Here is a 14,229-nt window from a genome sequence, read left to right on the forward strand (position 1 = left end):
TTACCGGGGCTTTCTTCCTAATTAATCTCTCTTCGCAATTAGCTCCGGACCTCCGAAATGCCTCCAAGGCACCTCTAGCCAGTACCTCTAGGCGGTACCTACAGGCGGTGCCTATGGACAGGGGTACGGGCGTGCATCGGGAAAGCCTCTCCCGCGGCCCCGGGGCCGGCGGGGGGGCTCGGGGGAGGAGCGGAGGGCGGGCGGGAGGCAGACCCGGGGGGAGGCAGACCCGGGGGGAGGCAGACCCGGGGCCGCCCCCGCTCCGCGCCGCCGCCGCACTCGGTGCCGGCCCCCTCCCGGCGGAGGCTCCGGTATGGCGGGGCCGGGGCCCGGCGGCCGCCGGGGCTGAGCGGGGCGGGCCAGCGCCGGTGCCGCAGAGCCGCCGCGGCGGAGCGAGGTAAGAACCGCCGCGACCTGTTGTGCTCGGCCGGGACCGCCGGGGAGCGGGGGGAAAGGAGGGGAAGCCGCCGCTCCGAGCCCCCGCCCGCCCTGGCCCCACTGAGCATCGTCCCGGCTCCCCCGAGCATCCTCCGGGCGCGGCCGGGGCCGCGCTCCGCCCGGCCAGGAGCTTCTCTTTCAGACAGGGGACGTGGGTTGCTGAATTCCCCCCGTTTATGGCAACTTCGCCGCTGGCAAGATGTCGGGAGACCCTTTTGCCAGAGCAAAAATGGCTTTTGTGCCCTAACAGGATGGCTGCGGTGCCCGGGGTCACGCAGAGCCGGGGGGCAGCGGGGCAAGGGCTCCTCTCGGGCGAGACCTCCCACCCCTGCCCGCGATGGAGAAACGCCCCCGCCCCCACGCTGGGGCCACAGGGGCGGCAGGGTATAAATCCGTAGGGGCAGACGGATGTAAATCCAGCGGGAGGAGAAAATCCAATTTACGGCAGCGCAGGGATGCTCGGGGGAGCGAGGCGGAGAGTGCCGGAGGCTGGTCCAGCGCCGCGGCTGTGCAGCGCATCCCGCATCCCGCTCTGCTCCCGGCCCCGGGAAGTTTGGGCCACACACAGTACGTACGAGGCTTTCCCAGCTGGTATGCTCTCCAGCTGGGATTCCTGCTATGGAAAAACCATGCAACAGGCTTCCCGGCATCCCGGGAGATGCTTCCCGCTGGGATTTATTGCCTGGGGTGGCAGCAAGCACAGGAGGGTGTGGGTGAAGGGGATTGCAGGCAGCTCCCCTGGGAGCAGCAGGATGGAGCGGTGTCCCCAAGACAACGTGCCCTGCTGGGCTGTTCTGCTCGCGGTGCTCTGGGATGGGGGGTGTTGGGGTGAACCCCAGCACGGTGCGGGAGGGGGACCCCATCCCAGCCCCCCAGCAGTGCTGTGACCTCAGCACAGCCTCGGAGCGGGGGCAGTGCTGCCCTGTGCACCCGTCCCTGCATGAGAGAAGCATTTTAGGCTCCAGGAACTCACTGACAGGGTCTGTGGGCACCACGTTTGCCCCACACCTCAGGGCCCTCCAGCATCCAACATGTCCTGGCAGCTGGAAAACCTCTCTGCTCCTGCAAACGCCATGTCTGGCAGGGAGCCCAAAGAAATCACTGTCATTGATTTTTCCTCCCTTGCCTGACTCAATCTACTGCCTTGGAGGAGATTTTTTCACCACCACCACCACCACCCCCCCGGATGCCAGGGACATCTGCAGGAGGTGGGCTGGGGACAGACAAGGAATTCAGAGCAGCCCCCTGGGGTTGAACCACAGGGAGGAACCCTGTTTTGGATGGCTCTGGTGGGGTCACTGGAGGATGTTGGGTATTTGGAGAGCTCATTTTGGGATGCACTCAGTGCAGCCCCTCAGGTGTGATGCTGGGGTCTCTCTGGCAGGTCCGTGCTGGCTCTGATCCCCCAGAGAAGCAGATCTGAAAAAAGCAGGGTCAGATCCCATCCCCTCTCTAAAAGCTGCAGGAGTTTGCCGGCCCAGCCGGTGGCTCTGCCCCAGCCTCAGGCACCAGAGATGCTGAAAAGGGCAAAAAGCAGAGCAAATGTGCTGCCTGCAGGGAGCGAGGGCTTCCCGAGGCAGCCGGGATCTTCCCCGCAGCCGCCTTCCCTGAGTGGATTTCATCCATTAATTTCTCTAATTGCTTTTGGAAATCACAGTGGCGTTTGCCTTTGGTAGCATCCCAGTGAGGCGCTGTGCCTCGGGGGTGGCTCGTGTGGGTGCCCCACGAGCACTGCTCACCACCCCAAAGCCAAACTTCTGCTCAGAAGGTCGGTGGATCCCATTTGCCTCGGGGAAATCATCTTTCCAGGTGGAAAAAGCCATCAGAACCACTGTGATATAGCGAGGTGGACAAGGCTCAGGGCCACCCACGTGTCATCGTCCCTTGCAGACCGCTGGCATCACCTGGGGGGGGACCTGTGCACCCCGGGGTGTCACTGTCACTGCTCTCTCCCCCTCAGGGTGGCCAGGATGGGCTCGGTGGGAGCCGAGCGCTTCAAGGAGCTGAGCCCGGCGGCGACGCCGGAGGGGAACGTGGTGATGAGCTTCAGCTTCGACAGCTACCAGCTGGAGGAGGACGAGCTGCAGCGGGGCAGCCAGGCCAAGGGCGTGCTCACCTTCATGGAGCCAGGTGAGGGCAGGCATGGCCCAAGCTGACCCACAGGCAGGAGCCAGGTTCCCTGCTGCTTTCCCACCCACTTAGGAGCTTCCTGGGATGGGTTTAATAGCCACAAATAGCCTGAAATATCACAATATTGCCCACTACCCTTTTTCATCACTTTTTTTACCCATGTGAGCCACCAGCACATCCTATGACTGCTCTGCAGCCTGGCAAGGCATTGAGGATTGGTGCCCAGGTTCTCCTGCCAGGCTCACCCCCAGCCTGCAGCTTCATCTTTCTCCATGCAGGACTCAGAGACACTCCTGGGATTCACCCCAGCCCTGCTCCACATCCTGAGGCAGCCCTGCCCACCTCCACACCCACCTTTGACCCTTCCTGCACCTTGACTTGTGCTGTCACCTGCACTGCCTGGCTCTCAGCTTGTTTAGCTGCAATTAAAACTCACCAGACCCCCAAAGCCCAGATGTTTTCCTGCCTCCTGGGTCTCCACTGAAATGTCTTTATTTAGGGAAGGAACTTCTCAAAGCTGGGGCTGTTTATTTGTGCATCTACAGGGAGCTGGGCTGTTTCATTGCCTCAAGGCTGGGGTCTGACGTGGGTCCCAGGGGGGCAGCAATGCCGCTGTCATGTCTTTTTGTCTTTCTTTCCTCTTCTGGGGCAGTTTCTGAGGACCCCGAGCCCCAGGATCGATACCATGGGATTTATTTTGCCATGCTGCTGGCTGGGGTGGGATTTCTCCTGCCCTACAACAGCTTTATCACCGATGTGGATTACCTGCACCATAAATACCCAGGTAGGTCTGGAGCAGCTCCAGCACATCCCTGACACCCCAAACCTGGAGAGAGCTCAATCCCACTTCCAAGGGAGCTGAACTCTTGTCCCCCCATCACCTGCTTCTCTTCAGGGACCTCCATTGTCTTTGACATGAGCCTCACCTACATCCTGGTGGCCTTGGTGGCCGTCATCCTCAACAACGCGCTGGTGGAGCTGCTGAGCTTGCACACCCGGATCTCCGTGGGTGAGTGGGGTCCCTGTACCCCCAGGCAGTTCTGTGCCCATGCTCTGCCCCTGCCACCACCTCTGTCTCCTCCCCACAGGCTACCTCTTCGCCCTGGGGCCCCTGCTCTTTGTCAGCATCTGTGACGTGTGGCTGGAGCTGTTCAGCCGCAGACAAGCCTACGCCATCAACCTGGTGGCTGTCGGGGTGGTGGCCTTTGGCTGCACAGGTATGTGGCAGAGCAGCTGGGCTGGGACATGGCAGGTAGGGGTGGGAAACAGCCCCATCCCTGAGCCGTGGTCTCCTGGGACACCCTCCTGCTCTGATCCCTATAACCCTCAGGACCCTGCCCCATCCCATCCACCTCTGTCCAGGCATTGTGGGACTGGCCAGGGGCACCAGCACCAAACCGTGTACTGGTCACTGACACCACTGATCTGGGCCACCATGGTGGCATGCCAAGCCCCCACACCTGGTGGCCACTCTGGATGGGAACAGGCATAGTGGAACATCCATGGAGGGGAAAAAAGGCCCTCCTGCTTTTGGAGCAAGGAGGCTGCTGGAAGGAGCAGCTCCCAGTTGCCACAGCACATGGGTTCCCTCTGGGATTTCTCCCCCCTTCCCGGAGTTTTGGCTGCACCAATAATCCCTCCTTCTCCCCTCTGTGCATCTCTCCTGAAGTGCAGCAATCCAGCTTCTACGGCTACACGGGGCTGCTGCCCAAGCGCTACACGCAGGGAGTGATGACGGGCGAGAGTAAGTACCCACAGCCACTGACACATGGACTTGCACCTTCTCCTGGGGCCCCAGTGAGCCACACTTGGGTCCCCACTGGCCTCACCACAGCCCAGCTGGGTTGCTGGCAGATCAGGGATACCACAGGGTGCTCCCCAGCAAACCAGGGAGTTTACTGGTTTCTAAGTCCCTGCACTGCCATGCCGGGCTGGGGGTGGGATGTCTGCCAGGAGCTTTATCAGCCCAAAATCACTGCTGGTGACTCCTCTATACCGGGAAGCATCACATCCACACGGTGGGGGGTGATGAGGGTCCCTGAGCTGGGATTCAGTGGGGCTTGGCCAACACTGACAGCTGTCCCACACCACCAGGCACCGCCGGCGTCATCATCTCGCTCAGCCGCATCTTCACCAAGCTGCTGCTGTCGGACGAGAAGGAGAACACCGTCATCTTCTTCTTCATCTCCATCGGCATGGAGCTGACGTGCTTCATCCTCCACCTCCTGGTGAAGCGCACCCGCTTCGTGCGCTACTACACCGACTGCTCCCGCAAGGGCCTCCCGGAGAGCCGCGGGGCCGGCGACCCCGGCACCGGCTACCGCGTCCACCACGACGTCACCTCGGAGGACGTCCGATTTGTAAGCCAAGGGTGGGTTTCCCTGCCGGCCCCTGGGGTGCTTTGCCGCTGCACCTCAGCACTGCTGTCCCCTCTCCACTCATCCAGGAAAACGGTGAGCAGGGGCAGCCGAGCTCCCCCCGGGGCAGCCCCGGCCCCGAAGCTGAGCTGGCTGGGAGTGGCACCTACATGCGCTTCGATGTCCCTCGGCCCAAGATCAAGAAAAGCTGGCCCAGCTTCCGAGGTGAGTGGTGGGCTCGGGGGAAAGGCATGCCCCTGGGGTGGGATAAATAACTGGTGACCCAGTGTTATGGGGGAGGATCATTCCCACGGCTGGAGAGGGACTTTGGATAAGGGCATGGAATAGCAGGACAAAGGGAAATGGCTTCAAACTGACAAGAGGACAGGATTAGATGGGATATTATCAAGAAATTCTTCCCTGTGAGGGTGGGGAGGCCCTGGCACATGCTGCCCAGAGAAGCTGTGGCTGCCCCATCCCTGGAAGTGTCCAAGGCCAGGTTAGACGGGGTTTGCAGCAACCTGGGATAGTGGAAGGTGTCACTTGGGGGTTGGAACTGGATGGTCTTTAACAGTCCCTTCCATCCCAAACCTTTCTATGATCCCTTTCCTAATGATGTGCCCATAACCATGGGGCAAACCCATCTTTGGAAGGCACCCCTGGGGGTCAGACAAAGCTCTCAGGCTCTGCAAGGGGGCTGGGCTGCAGTTTTGGCTGAGCTGTGCTGTCCCTGCCAGACATGCTGCTCTACCGCTACGTCGTGTCCCGCCTCATCTGGGCCTACATGCTCTCCATCGCCATGACCTACTTCATCACGCTGTGCCTCTTTCCCGGGCTGGAGTCGGAGATCCACAACTGCACGCTGGGGGAATGGCTCCCCATCCTCATCATGGCCATCTTCAACCTCTCTGACTTTGTCGGCAAGGTAGGAGAAAGGCCAGAGCCATCACTGTGGGGGTCTGTCCTCCTTTGTTGCCCTCTTTCTCAGCCACTTGGCTCCACCAAGGGTCGTCTCCACCCACAGGGGTCTAACCAGTGTGAGGCTGGTGCTCACCAGCATGGCCAAGGTTGGGTTCCCAGAGCAGTTGATCTTTCCACCACCTCATCTCCTTGTTGCCCCATTTTGGGCACAGCAGGACCCTCCCCAGCTTCCTCATCCCCCCCAATAGAATCTCTGCCCCTCGCTGCAGATCCTGGCTGCCCTGCCCTACGACTGGAGAGGGACCCACCTCCTCGTCTACTCCTGCCTCCGCGTGGTCTTCATCCCCCTCTTCATCATGTGCGTCTACCCCAATGGGCAGCCCACCTTCGGCCACCCCGCCTGGCCCTGCATCTTCTCCCTCCTCATGGGCATCACCAACGGCTACTTCGGCAGCGTCCCCATGATCCTGGCCGCAGGCAAAGTGAGCCCGGAGCAGCGGGAGTTGGCAGGTAGGACCGAGCCCTCCGGGAATGCCCCATGGTGTGGCCACAGCACCCTGACACCCCATGTCCCTTCCCACAGGGAACACCATGACCGTGTCCTACATGACGGGCTTGACGCTGGGCTCGGCCGTGGCGTATTTTGCCTACAGCCTCACCAGTACCTCCCACAGCACCTGTTTCTACACCGAAACCTCCAATGGCTCCTTTACCTCAGGGTACTGAGCCCTGGGGCCGGGCAACGGGGACAGGATGGGACCTGCTTCCCACCATGGTCCCCAGCGCCCCACATCCCTCCTCAAGGAGGGAGCCTGGAGCCAGAAAGCCACCCCAGCATGGACAAGGACTGGTATCCTGTTGGCACAGGGCTGTGGCATTCCCAAACGGCCTGTGCTGTCCAGCCAGGCACTGCGCAGGGCCATTGCTTGGGGTGACATTCCTCCCACCCCAGGGGACAGTTCTTGTTGCTTTTGGGGGTCTCCCCATCAGCAATGTGCAGCTCTCCAGTGAAGGTTGGGGATCTTCTGTTTGCACCAAGCCATTGACAGGAGGAAGAAAATACTGCCAAATCCCAAAGGGAATAGGACCAGCACTGGGGAGGAGGGTGATGGAGGGCTGGTGAGGAAGAAGAGGAGTAAGAGAGGAAAGAAACACTCCTTCAGGCCCCCGTGGCTCTGGGAGGGTGGATCTCTACTTCCATTGATGGTGCTGCAGGTTTTCACCAGGAATGGCTTGAAATCACAGTCCCTCCCTAAATATGCGAATCATATGGTTGGGGAAAAAAAGTTTTAAAATTGTATCTTGTTTTACCCCCCTCTAACTGCAACAGAGGCAGGGTCTTGCCTCCCCCCACCCCACACTGTGAATCTGCTCCTTTGCAAGGGGTAGAGGGGGGGTCCCAAGGCTACAGCACTGCCAGTGCCACCTGCAGGCCACTGCTGAGCTTCAAGATTTAATGCAGGGTGTAAGTGAAGCTGATTAAATAATTAAATGTCTTTGCAACAATGGCTGGTCCTTAGCTGTGCCACTGGCACTTGACTGCTGGTGGTGGGCTGGGCTGGGCTGGCAAACACACACAGGGTGGTGCCTGCTGCCTGTCCTGTTGGGTTTTGGGGTGCCCCTTGTGCTGCTCCCTATCTTCAGTGCCCCCTTTGTCACCTGGGGTGGTTGAACACATCACCGGGTTACACCAAACCCCTGCCAGCCTGCAAACTGCCATGGGCAGCACACGGGAGAGGGCAGGCCAGGAGGAGCAGAAAACATCAGGAGAAAGTGCCAACACCACGTTTTGGGACCAGCTGTACCTCACTGTGCCAACTGGCAGGTGCCACCTCCCAGGGAATCAAGCCCAAGGAGCCAGCGAGTGCCAGGCCTGGCCCCGACCCGACCCCTGCAGCACGGGAGGGTCTGGCCGTGCCAAGCTCCGGCCTGTAGGAAGTGCAGCTCACACCAAAAAGAGCAAATCCAGCGTTTCATCCTCAGCACATGGTGCCCTGAGCATGGTGGCAGGGGGAGGACTCACACCTCCAGCCCACAGGCCCGGTCCAGCAGACACCTCTACTCCAGTGTCCAGTCCTGTCCATCGGTGCCACCACATCACACGGATGGGTTCTCCCCAAAAAGCCACCAAGCACCTGGGTTGTGTCTTTCTCCAGGGCAGGGGCTGAGCCAAAAAGTCATCATTGCCACCAAGGGGAGAGAAACCCTGTGGTCAGGACAAGCGAGACAAAGAAAGATGCTTCGTTGGGTTGCTTTTTTTCAATTAGATTTTTTTTTTTTTATGAAAAAAGATCACACGGAGTTCTCCAACAAACAGAATGCCAAAAAAATTGTTTTAAACAAAACATAAACAAAACAAAACAAAAAGACAAAAACCTGGCTCTCCTTTCCTCTCGATTGTCTGAAATATCCTTGTGTTCCATAGAAGGCAGTGGGTTTTAAGTGCTTTCTATTTAACATTAGCATAAAATCTCTCTCGCGCGCTCTCTCTCTCGCTCTTTAAAATATGCTCACACAATTTGCTTCTAGAAGTACAGTACACTTTGAGCGTGGGGGGTGTGCCTGTTCCCAGATCATTTACAATCACAATCCAACAGGAAATAAAAAATAATATTCTAAACGTCAGACTGTGTTATTTTCTGCCGTTGTGGGTTTTTTCTTTTTTTGTTTTTTATAATTTCATAATTTTTTTCACAGTTTTAAAAAGTTTATATTTATATATATATATTTATATTTATATTTATAATTAAAAAGTTGAATCCATTTAAAGACTTATAATACAGGAGGGCTAATGAGTCTTTTGGTACATTAAAACTGTACAGGCTAGAACCGTCACTGTCCGCCGTGCCGGGGCGCCGGTGGCCTGGGGTGGAGATGGTACGAGCTCAGCACCATGTGGTTTGTTAAAAGGATGAGGGTTAACTCTGTGGGGCTGTCCCTCACCCCTGAGCCCCGGCCTCCAGTCTCTGGTACGCAGCCAGGGTGGAGAGTTTCCAATCTGTCCTTGGCTTTAGCGTCTCCCCACCGGAGCCTGGGCCGAGCCGGGCCCCGCTCCGCGTCCCGGCGATCCGTAGTGCGAGTCGGGAGTTGCAAAGATCAGTGCGTCTCTTGGAGTTTTGTTTTAAGTGCAAGGATGGTGCGTCGTCCTCCTCAGGTTCTCCTCCAGTGTTCCCTCTTGCCAGGTGTAACCCTGGAGCAGCAGTGGTGCCGCGGGTCCGGCGTGTGCCCAAGGGGAGCTCAGCTCCTCCGTGGATGGAGGGAGCTGAAGGGTGCAGTCCCTGAGCCCGAGGTGGCAGCGGGGCTCTGGCTGAAGGAGCGCCGCGGGCAGGCACAGCCGGGTGCACACGCTGCCCCCGTTCCCTTCAAATGATGGGCAAGGCTTCCCAGCAGCTCCACGTCTCAGCGCAGGCAAGGCATGGCGGGTAAAGCTGGGTGAGGGATGCCAGAATCCACTGGCCTCTGATCTTCTCTCCTCCAAGCACCAAGCAGCAGCTTTTCCCAGTCGTTTCCTGCTCCTTCACTGCACGCTCCAAGATGAGGTCTCAGTTTGCCACGTGTCACCCCCCTTGCCACCTGCTTGCTCCCTCCAGCACCTTCGCAGGGCAGAAGGGGTGCAGAGCTGCAGAGGGTTCAGACTGCTTGTTCAAGGCAGTGGGAAGGCAGTGTCCCAGACTGGATGTTGGCTCCTCTTCCACCTGGCTCCTTCCAGGCCAGAGGATTCTCTTCTGCCATCTCTGTGCTGGGGCCAGCCCTGCCCTGTCGTGCTCCACACGCTGCCGGAGGGGCCTCCAGGGAAAAGGAACGGCAAAAAGGCGCTGAGAGGATCGAGACGAGGCGCTGAGAGAGACTCATCTCCTTTCTCTTTCACCCTGTCCTTCCTATAAAGGGTCATGCGAAACTAAGCAGGAAAGGGAATATAAGGACGGAGAGGAGCGCACGCAGAAGGCAAGAGGGTCCTTCCACGCGCGGGCGGCTTCCGAGTTACTGATGGGGAAAAATGACACAAAAGGGATCCCTCCTGCCGGGGGGTCCCGCTGGTGAAATGATCACGAGACCCATGTGCTTTCCTGGACCAAAAGGAGGAAGGGAGAAGTTGGTCAAGTGTCACCTTACTTAAAGCCACTTCCAGAAGAGCCTCGGGGTTCAAGCACCACCACCACCATCCCCAATGGCATCTTCCTCGAGTCCTGTAACTGCTTCCCCAACCCCTTTCTTCAGCCTTCTCCTTCCTCCTCACATCTCTCGTGCTCTCCTGTCTGTAGTGTGACACAGAAATGAGCATTGAAAGAAACAATCATGTCGTCTGAACAGGCACGTCCTCAGGTTTGTCCCATCCCTTCCCAGGGGGTGGCATGTGTCCCCTGGGCAGTCAGCAGATGACAGGGACCCCGTCAGTGTTGAAGATCATGCCCGTGGTGGGCTCGTAGGTCCCTGCAAGGTAGTAGAGGTCCTCACTGTCTTGGTATTTCTTTGTCTTCAGCATCTGCTCATATTGATCCAGACCAACAACAAGACACTTGTGTGAGATGGTCTGGACATCATTTTCATCCACGTGAGAGGACTGGTAGAGGGCTCTCTGCACAACAGGAAGAGAAGGAAGGAGGTGGGAAAAAAAGGAGCCATTAGATCACACAACATTTACAGCATCATCTTCAAGTAGGAAAAATACTCATCATAATGGGATAGGACTCTGTTCACACTCAAGAACATCTCACTCATCCCAACAGCCAGCCCAGGGGAGGGACACTGGGAATCTGCCGAGGTCCATGGCTGGACAATCCCTCCAGCCCACTGAACCTAAGCCCTGGCTTTCACTTGGCTCCCACTGATGGGAATGCTGCAGCTGCCCAGCATACATACAGGGAAATATGGAGGCCAGGAGTTTGTCATCCTCATTTCAAGGATGCAAATGCAAAGATGGGTGCTGGATACCAGCTCCCTGTTCTTCTCCACACCCAGCACCTGCAGCTACACCCACCCTCCCAGAAATATCCATCCCAAGTCCTGGGCACTGCAGACTTTGCAGCCAAGGCAGAAAGCAAGAGCCAGAGAAGTTTGGGGGGCATTTCCCAGCAGTATTTATTTGTTACAGGGTACCCATCATTCCCTCCCAGCCTTCCCCCCCGTCTCACCAACCTCCATAAAGTCCTTCCTCTGGTTGGATGCCTGCAAAGCTGTGGCCAGACTCCTGCCTGATTTTTGATCCCAGCGCTGTGCCCAAGAAAAGAGGAAACAGAAATGAAAACCTGATGAATTTGTTGTTTTTCCATGCCATCACCTCCTGCCCACCACATGTGCTTTTGGAACTTCAACCCCTGCCCACTGCCACTAAGAATAAATCCTGCTGTAAACCAGCTGCACACATGTGCAAAATTAAGTTTTTCTGAGCACCAGGCCCATCCTTCTTACACTTTAAAGACTTGATCTGGCTCTTGACACTTTTTTTGGATGCGCGCAAAAGTCTTTATTTCCTGATACAAAGAAACCCACCCCTCCCTTCTTCAAGAGGCCAACACTGGGCTTGCCCACACCATAGGCAGCCCCAACAAGATGAAAGAATGGGGCCACCCCCTTCAGGGTACCAGTAACAAACTGGGCCTTGGGTGTTTTCTTCATTGTTGGAAACAAAAGGGAGCAAAGAGCTTTGCAGCCCTATCAGCAAAGGAGACCAGCCTACCTTGCCTTCATTGAGTTTCTTGCCAGGGTTGGTTTCTTCTGGGTGATAAAACCATTTGACTCGGACCACCATGTTGTTCCCCCAGGATTCCCACATGCTCTGGATCCGGCCAATGTAGGGCAGGTTGGGGCGGCCAGCGGAGAGGAAAACCGCGCAGTCTCCGATGCGGATGATCTCCTTGCCCCGCACGATGGCCTTGTAGAACAGCTTCCTGGCCTTCCCTTTCATTCCTCGTCTCTGCCGAGAGAGGATCATGCAAGTGGTCAGACAGGGATTACCAATATTTTCCCTACACACCACTGTTTGCCCTGTCCCACGTGCATCCCTTTGCTGTTGGCAGTGCCACAGTATTCCCACAGGAACTGGGGCAGAGGGATACACCACACAGAATGGCTTCCCCAGCACAGTGAAAGCCAACCCCCATCTCCCTGCACACTGGACACTTGGCACACCATGCCAGCAGTTCCACCACCCCAGGAAAAGGGAAGAAGCACCAGAAGGCAAAACCAGTGCCGAGTGCCGAGCACTATGGAGCATTTACCTGTGTGGGTTTGCCAAACCACTTCCAAAGCTGCCGTGCCGGGAGGAAAGCAGCGATCTTGGGCCTGTTCTCCACGGAGGGCAGGCGCTGGCGCTTGGCCAGCTCCTTGGTGGTGGGCAGGTGGATGCCCTCGCGCTTCTTGGGCCGGCTCTTGTTGCCGCTCTGCGGCGGTGCCGGCTGCTGCGCCGGCTGCTGCGCCGGCTGCTGCGCCGGCTGCTTCTGGCTCTGCGGGTGGGAGGACGCCCGGGATTTCCCTGCCTGCTTGGTTTGCTTGGGTGGGAGGGTTTGCTGCACCGAGGAACTCGGCTGGGCCTCAGCTACTTCGTCGTCAGAGCTACAGGAGGAATCTTCATCCGTAGTGGAGGAGGAAGAAGAGCTGGAGCTTGATGAAGAAGAGGTTGATGAGGTGGAGGAAGAGGAGGAAGATGAAGATGAAGAGGAGCTGCTGCTAGAAGAGGAAGAAGAGGAGGAGTTGGAGGAAGAGAGAGGGGTGGATGCTCTTGAGCTAGCTGAGCTGCTATCCTGGGCTTCCCCTTGGTTCTTCTCAGCCTCCTCTTCTCCCTCTGACTCCGAGCTGCTGTCGCTGCTGTTGCTCTCAGACTCCTCCACACCTGCTGGACCTGCTGCCTTTTCTTCCTGGTCCTTCGAGGCAGCAAGGCTCTCTGCTGAGGAATCAAACTTTCCTCCAAAGCTGGAAGGGGAAGGGTCTCCCTCAGCCACCTTGGCTCGGGAAGATTTCTGCTTGCCCTCCACACTCACTGCAGCAGAATAGCCCAGCCCCAAGAGACTCTTCCCATCTCTGCGATTGGCCAGGTTCGAGTCCTCCAGCATCCTCATTGCCTCCTTCATCTTCTTTGTCTTTGGAGACATCACACCCTCATGGTCCAGCTTGATCAAGATTTCGTTGTCATGCTTCCTCTGAGCCTTGACCATGGTGCCAAACTCTTGTGTCTCTTCAGTGGGCCGCCCTTTCTTGGCCTTGGCTTTGGACACCGAAGCATCGCTGGAGCCAAAGGCCGCCAGCGTTCCCGGGAGATCGCTGTAGGGCTCCGTGCCGAGGATGCTGCCGAACACAGCAGGCTGGTAAGAGGGTTGTGGGGGGCTGTGCAGCTTCGTGGAGATCTTCATTTTGCTGGCTTTTGACCGCTTTTCCTCTGTGGGAGCAGGAGAGCCTCCAGTCGGCAGCGGTTGCGATTTTCGTGACCCCTTCATGCTTGGCTTGCTCAAGCAGGCCGGCTTCTCTGGGACTGAGGAGGTAACAGGCGAAGAGTCCACCTGATCCTTCTCTTCAGGCAAGGCAGCCTCTTCTGCAGAGGGGAAGAAACACAAAGACATGATGTTATCCCTCCAGATGGGCTTTATTAGCTCAGACACAACCAGACACCAGTGCTGACTGGTCTCTGGCCAAGCATGGCTTGCTCCTGCCTGCTCAGCTACCCCCAAAGGAGCACAGGGGGTGTCCTCACTGCTCACTGAACTGCCTGGCCTGGTGCCAGTACTTGTGAGAAGTGATGGACAATGCCCAGGGGTGCTGCTTCAACTTCAGGAGAACCAAACTACAAATCTCCTGCACCTTTGGCCCTATTGATGGATGCAGAGATGCTCAGCTGAAAAAGGGACTCTGCTCCACATCCCTGACTGACAGAAGGAGGCTGTCAGAGCACAGGCCAGCTTGCGAGCCAGCCTCCTGTAAACTGTAGCCACAGCAGAGTGAGATGCACGGGTGCTTTGCATTCAGGCAATGCATCCATCCTCATCCAAATCCTGCTCCAAGGAACAGCTCTGACTTGGGGAGAACAGTGGGGAACTGTGCAAAGATTCCCTCAGCTCCAGGCCTGGCAGTGTGGCAACTTACCAGCTTTGGCCTTGACACTTGGCTTTCTCCCTCGCCCTTTGCCCTTTGACACAGGCTCCTCTGACCCCAGTGCAGCTCCCTCTTTCCCTTCTCCAGTGTCTTTGCTGGATTTACGGCTACGGCGCTTGGTGCTGGGCACCAGAAGGGCGGGGGAAGGCTCAGCACCTGGAACAGGTCAAAGAGATGTTCAAATGCAGTCAAATAACACATAAAACAGAGATGTGATATAGTGAAAGTATCCCAACCAAATCTGCAATAGGGACTGGGCCTTATTCCTTATGGGTGATATCCCACCCCAGCACTGTGTTCT

The 14,229-nt window shown here is 57.4% G+C and overlaps 2 protein-coding genes across 6 annotated transcripts in view; one reads left to right on the plus strand and one right to left on the minus strand.

The window, feature by feature from the left end:
* The first annotated feature begins 329 nt into the window (after positions 1–329).
* On the plus strand, positions 330–8,118 carry SLC29A4 (solute carrier family 29 member 4). 2 transcript variants are annotated; one of them, XM_053958058.1, is made up of 11 exons: positions 330–397; positions 2,399–2,568; positions 3,221–3,352; positions 3,464–3,577; positions 3,657–3,785; positions 4,238–4,312; positions 4,663–4,928; positions 5,015–5,150; positions 5,663–5,850; positions 6,116–6,356; positions 6,430–8,118. In XM_053958058.1, exons 2-11 carry the CDS (start codon positions 2,409–2,411, stop codon positions 6,570–6,572), a joined length of 1,584 nt encoding a protein of 527 aa, XP_053814033.1. In that variant the 5' UTR covers positions 330–397; positions 2,399–2,408; the 3' UTR covers positions 6,573–8,118. The 2 variants fall into 2 exon arrangements, with proteins under 2 accessions (XP_053814033.1, XP_053814034.1); XM_053958059.1 differs by lacking the exon at positions 330–397 and adding an exon at positions 975–1,005.
* A 451-nt stretch (positions 8,119–8,569) lies between these two features.
* Positions 8,570–14,229, minus strand: part of TNRC18 (trinucleotide repeat containing 18) — a 54,341-nt gene continuing 48,681 nt past the window's right edge. For all 4 annotated transcript variants that reach the window (XM_053958055.1, XM_053958056.1, XM_053958057.1 and 1 more), the window contains 5 exons: positions 13,920–14,084; positions 12,065–13,371; positions 11,524–11,760; positions 10,983–11,057; positions 8,570–10,422 (listed from right to left, as the gene is read on the minus strand). In XM_053958055.1, coding sequence (XP_053814030.1) covers positions 10,216–10,422; positions 10,983–11,057; positions 11,524–11,760; positions 12,065–13,371; positions 13,920–14,084 — 1,991 coding nt within the window. In that variant the 3' untranslated portion in view covers positions 8,570–10,215. The remainder of the gene's footprint in view (positions 10,423–10,982; positions 11,058–11,523; positions 11,761–12,064; positions 13,372–13,919; positions 14,085–14,229) is intronic.

This window comes from Vidua chalybeata, chromosome 16, assembly GCF_026979565.1.
Source record: "Vidua chalybeata isolate OUT-0048 chromosome 16, bVidCha1 merged haplotype, whole genome shotgun sequence".
NCBI classification, from domain to species: domain Eukaryota; kingdom Metazoa; phylum Chordata; class Aves; order Passeriformes; family Viduidae; genus Vidua; species Vidua chalybeata.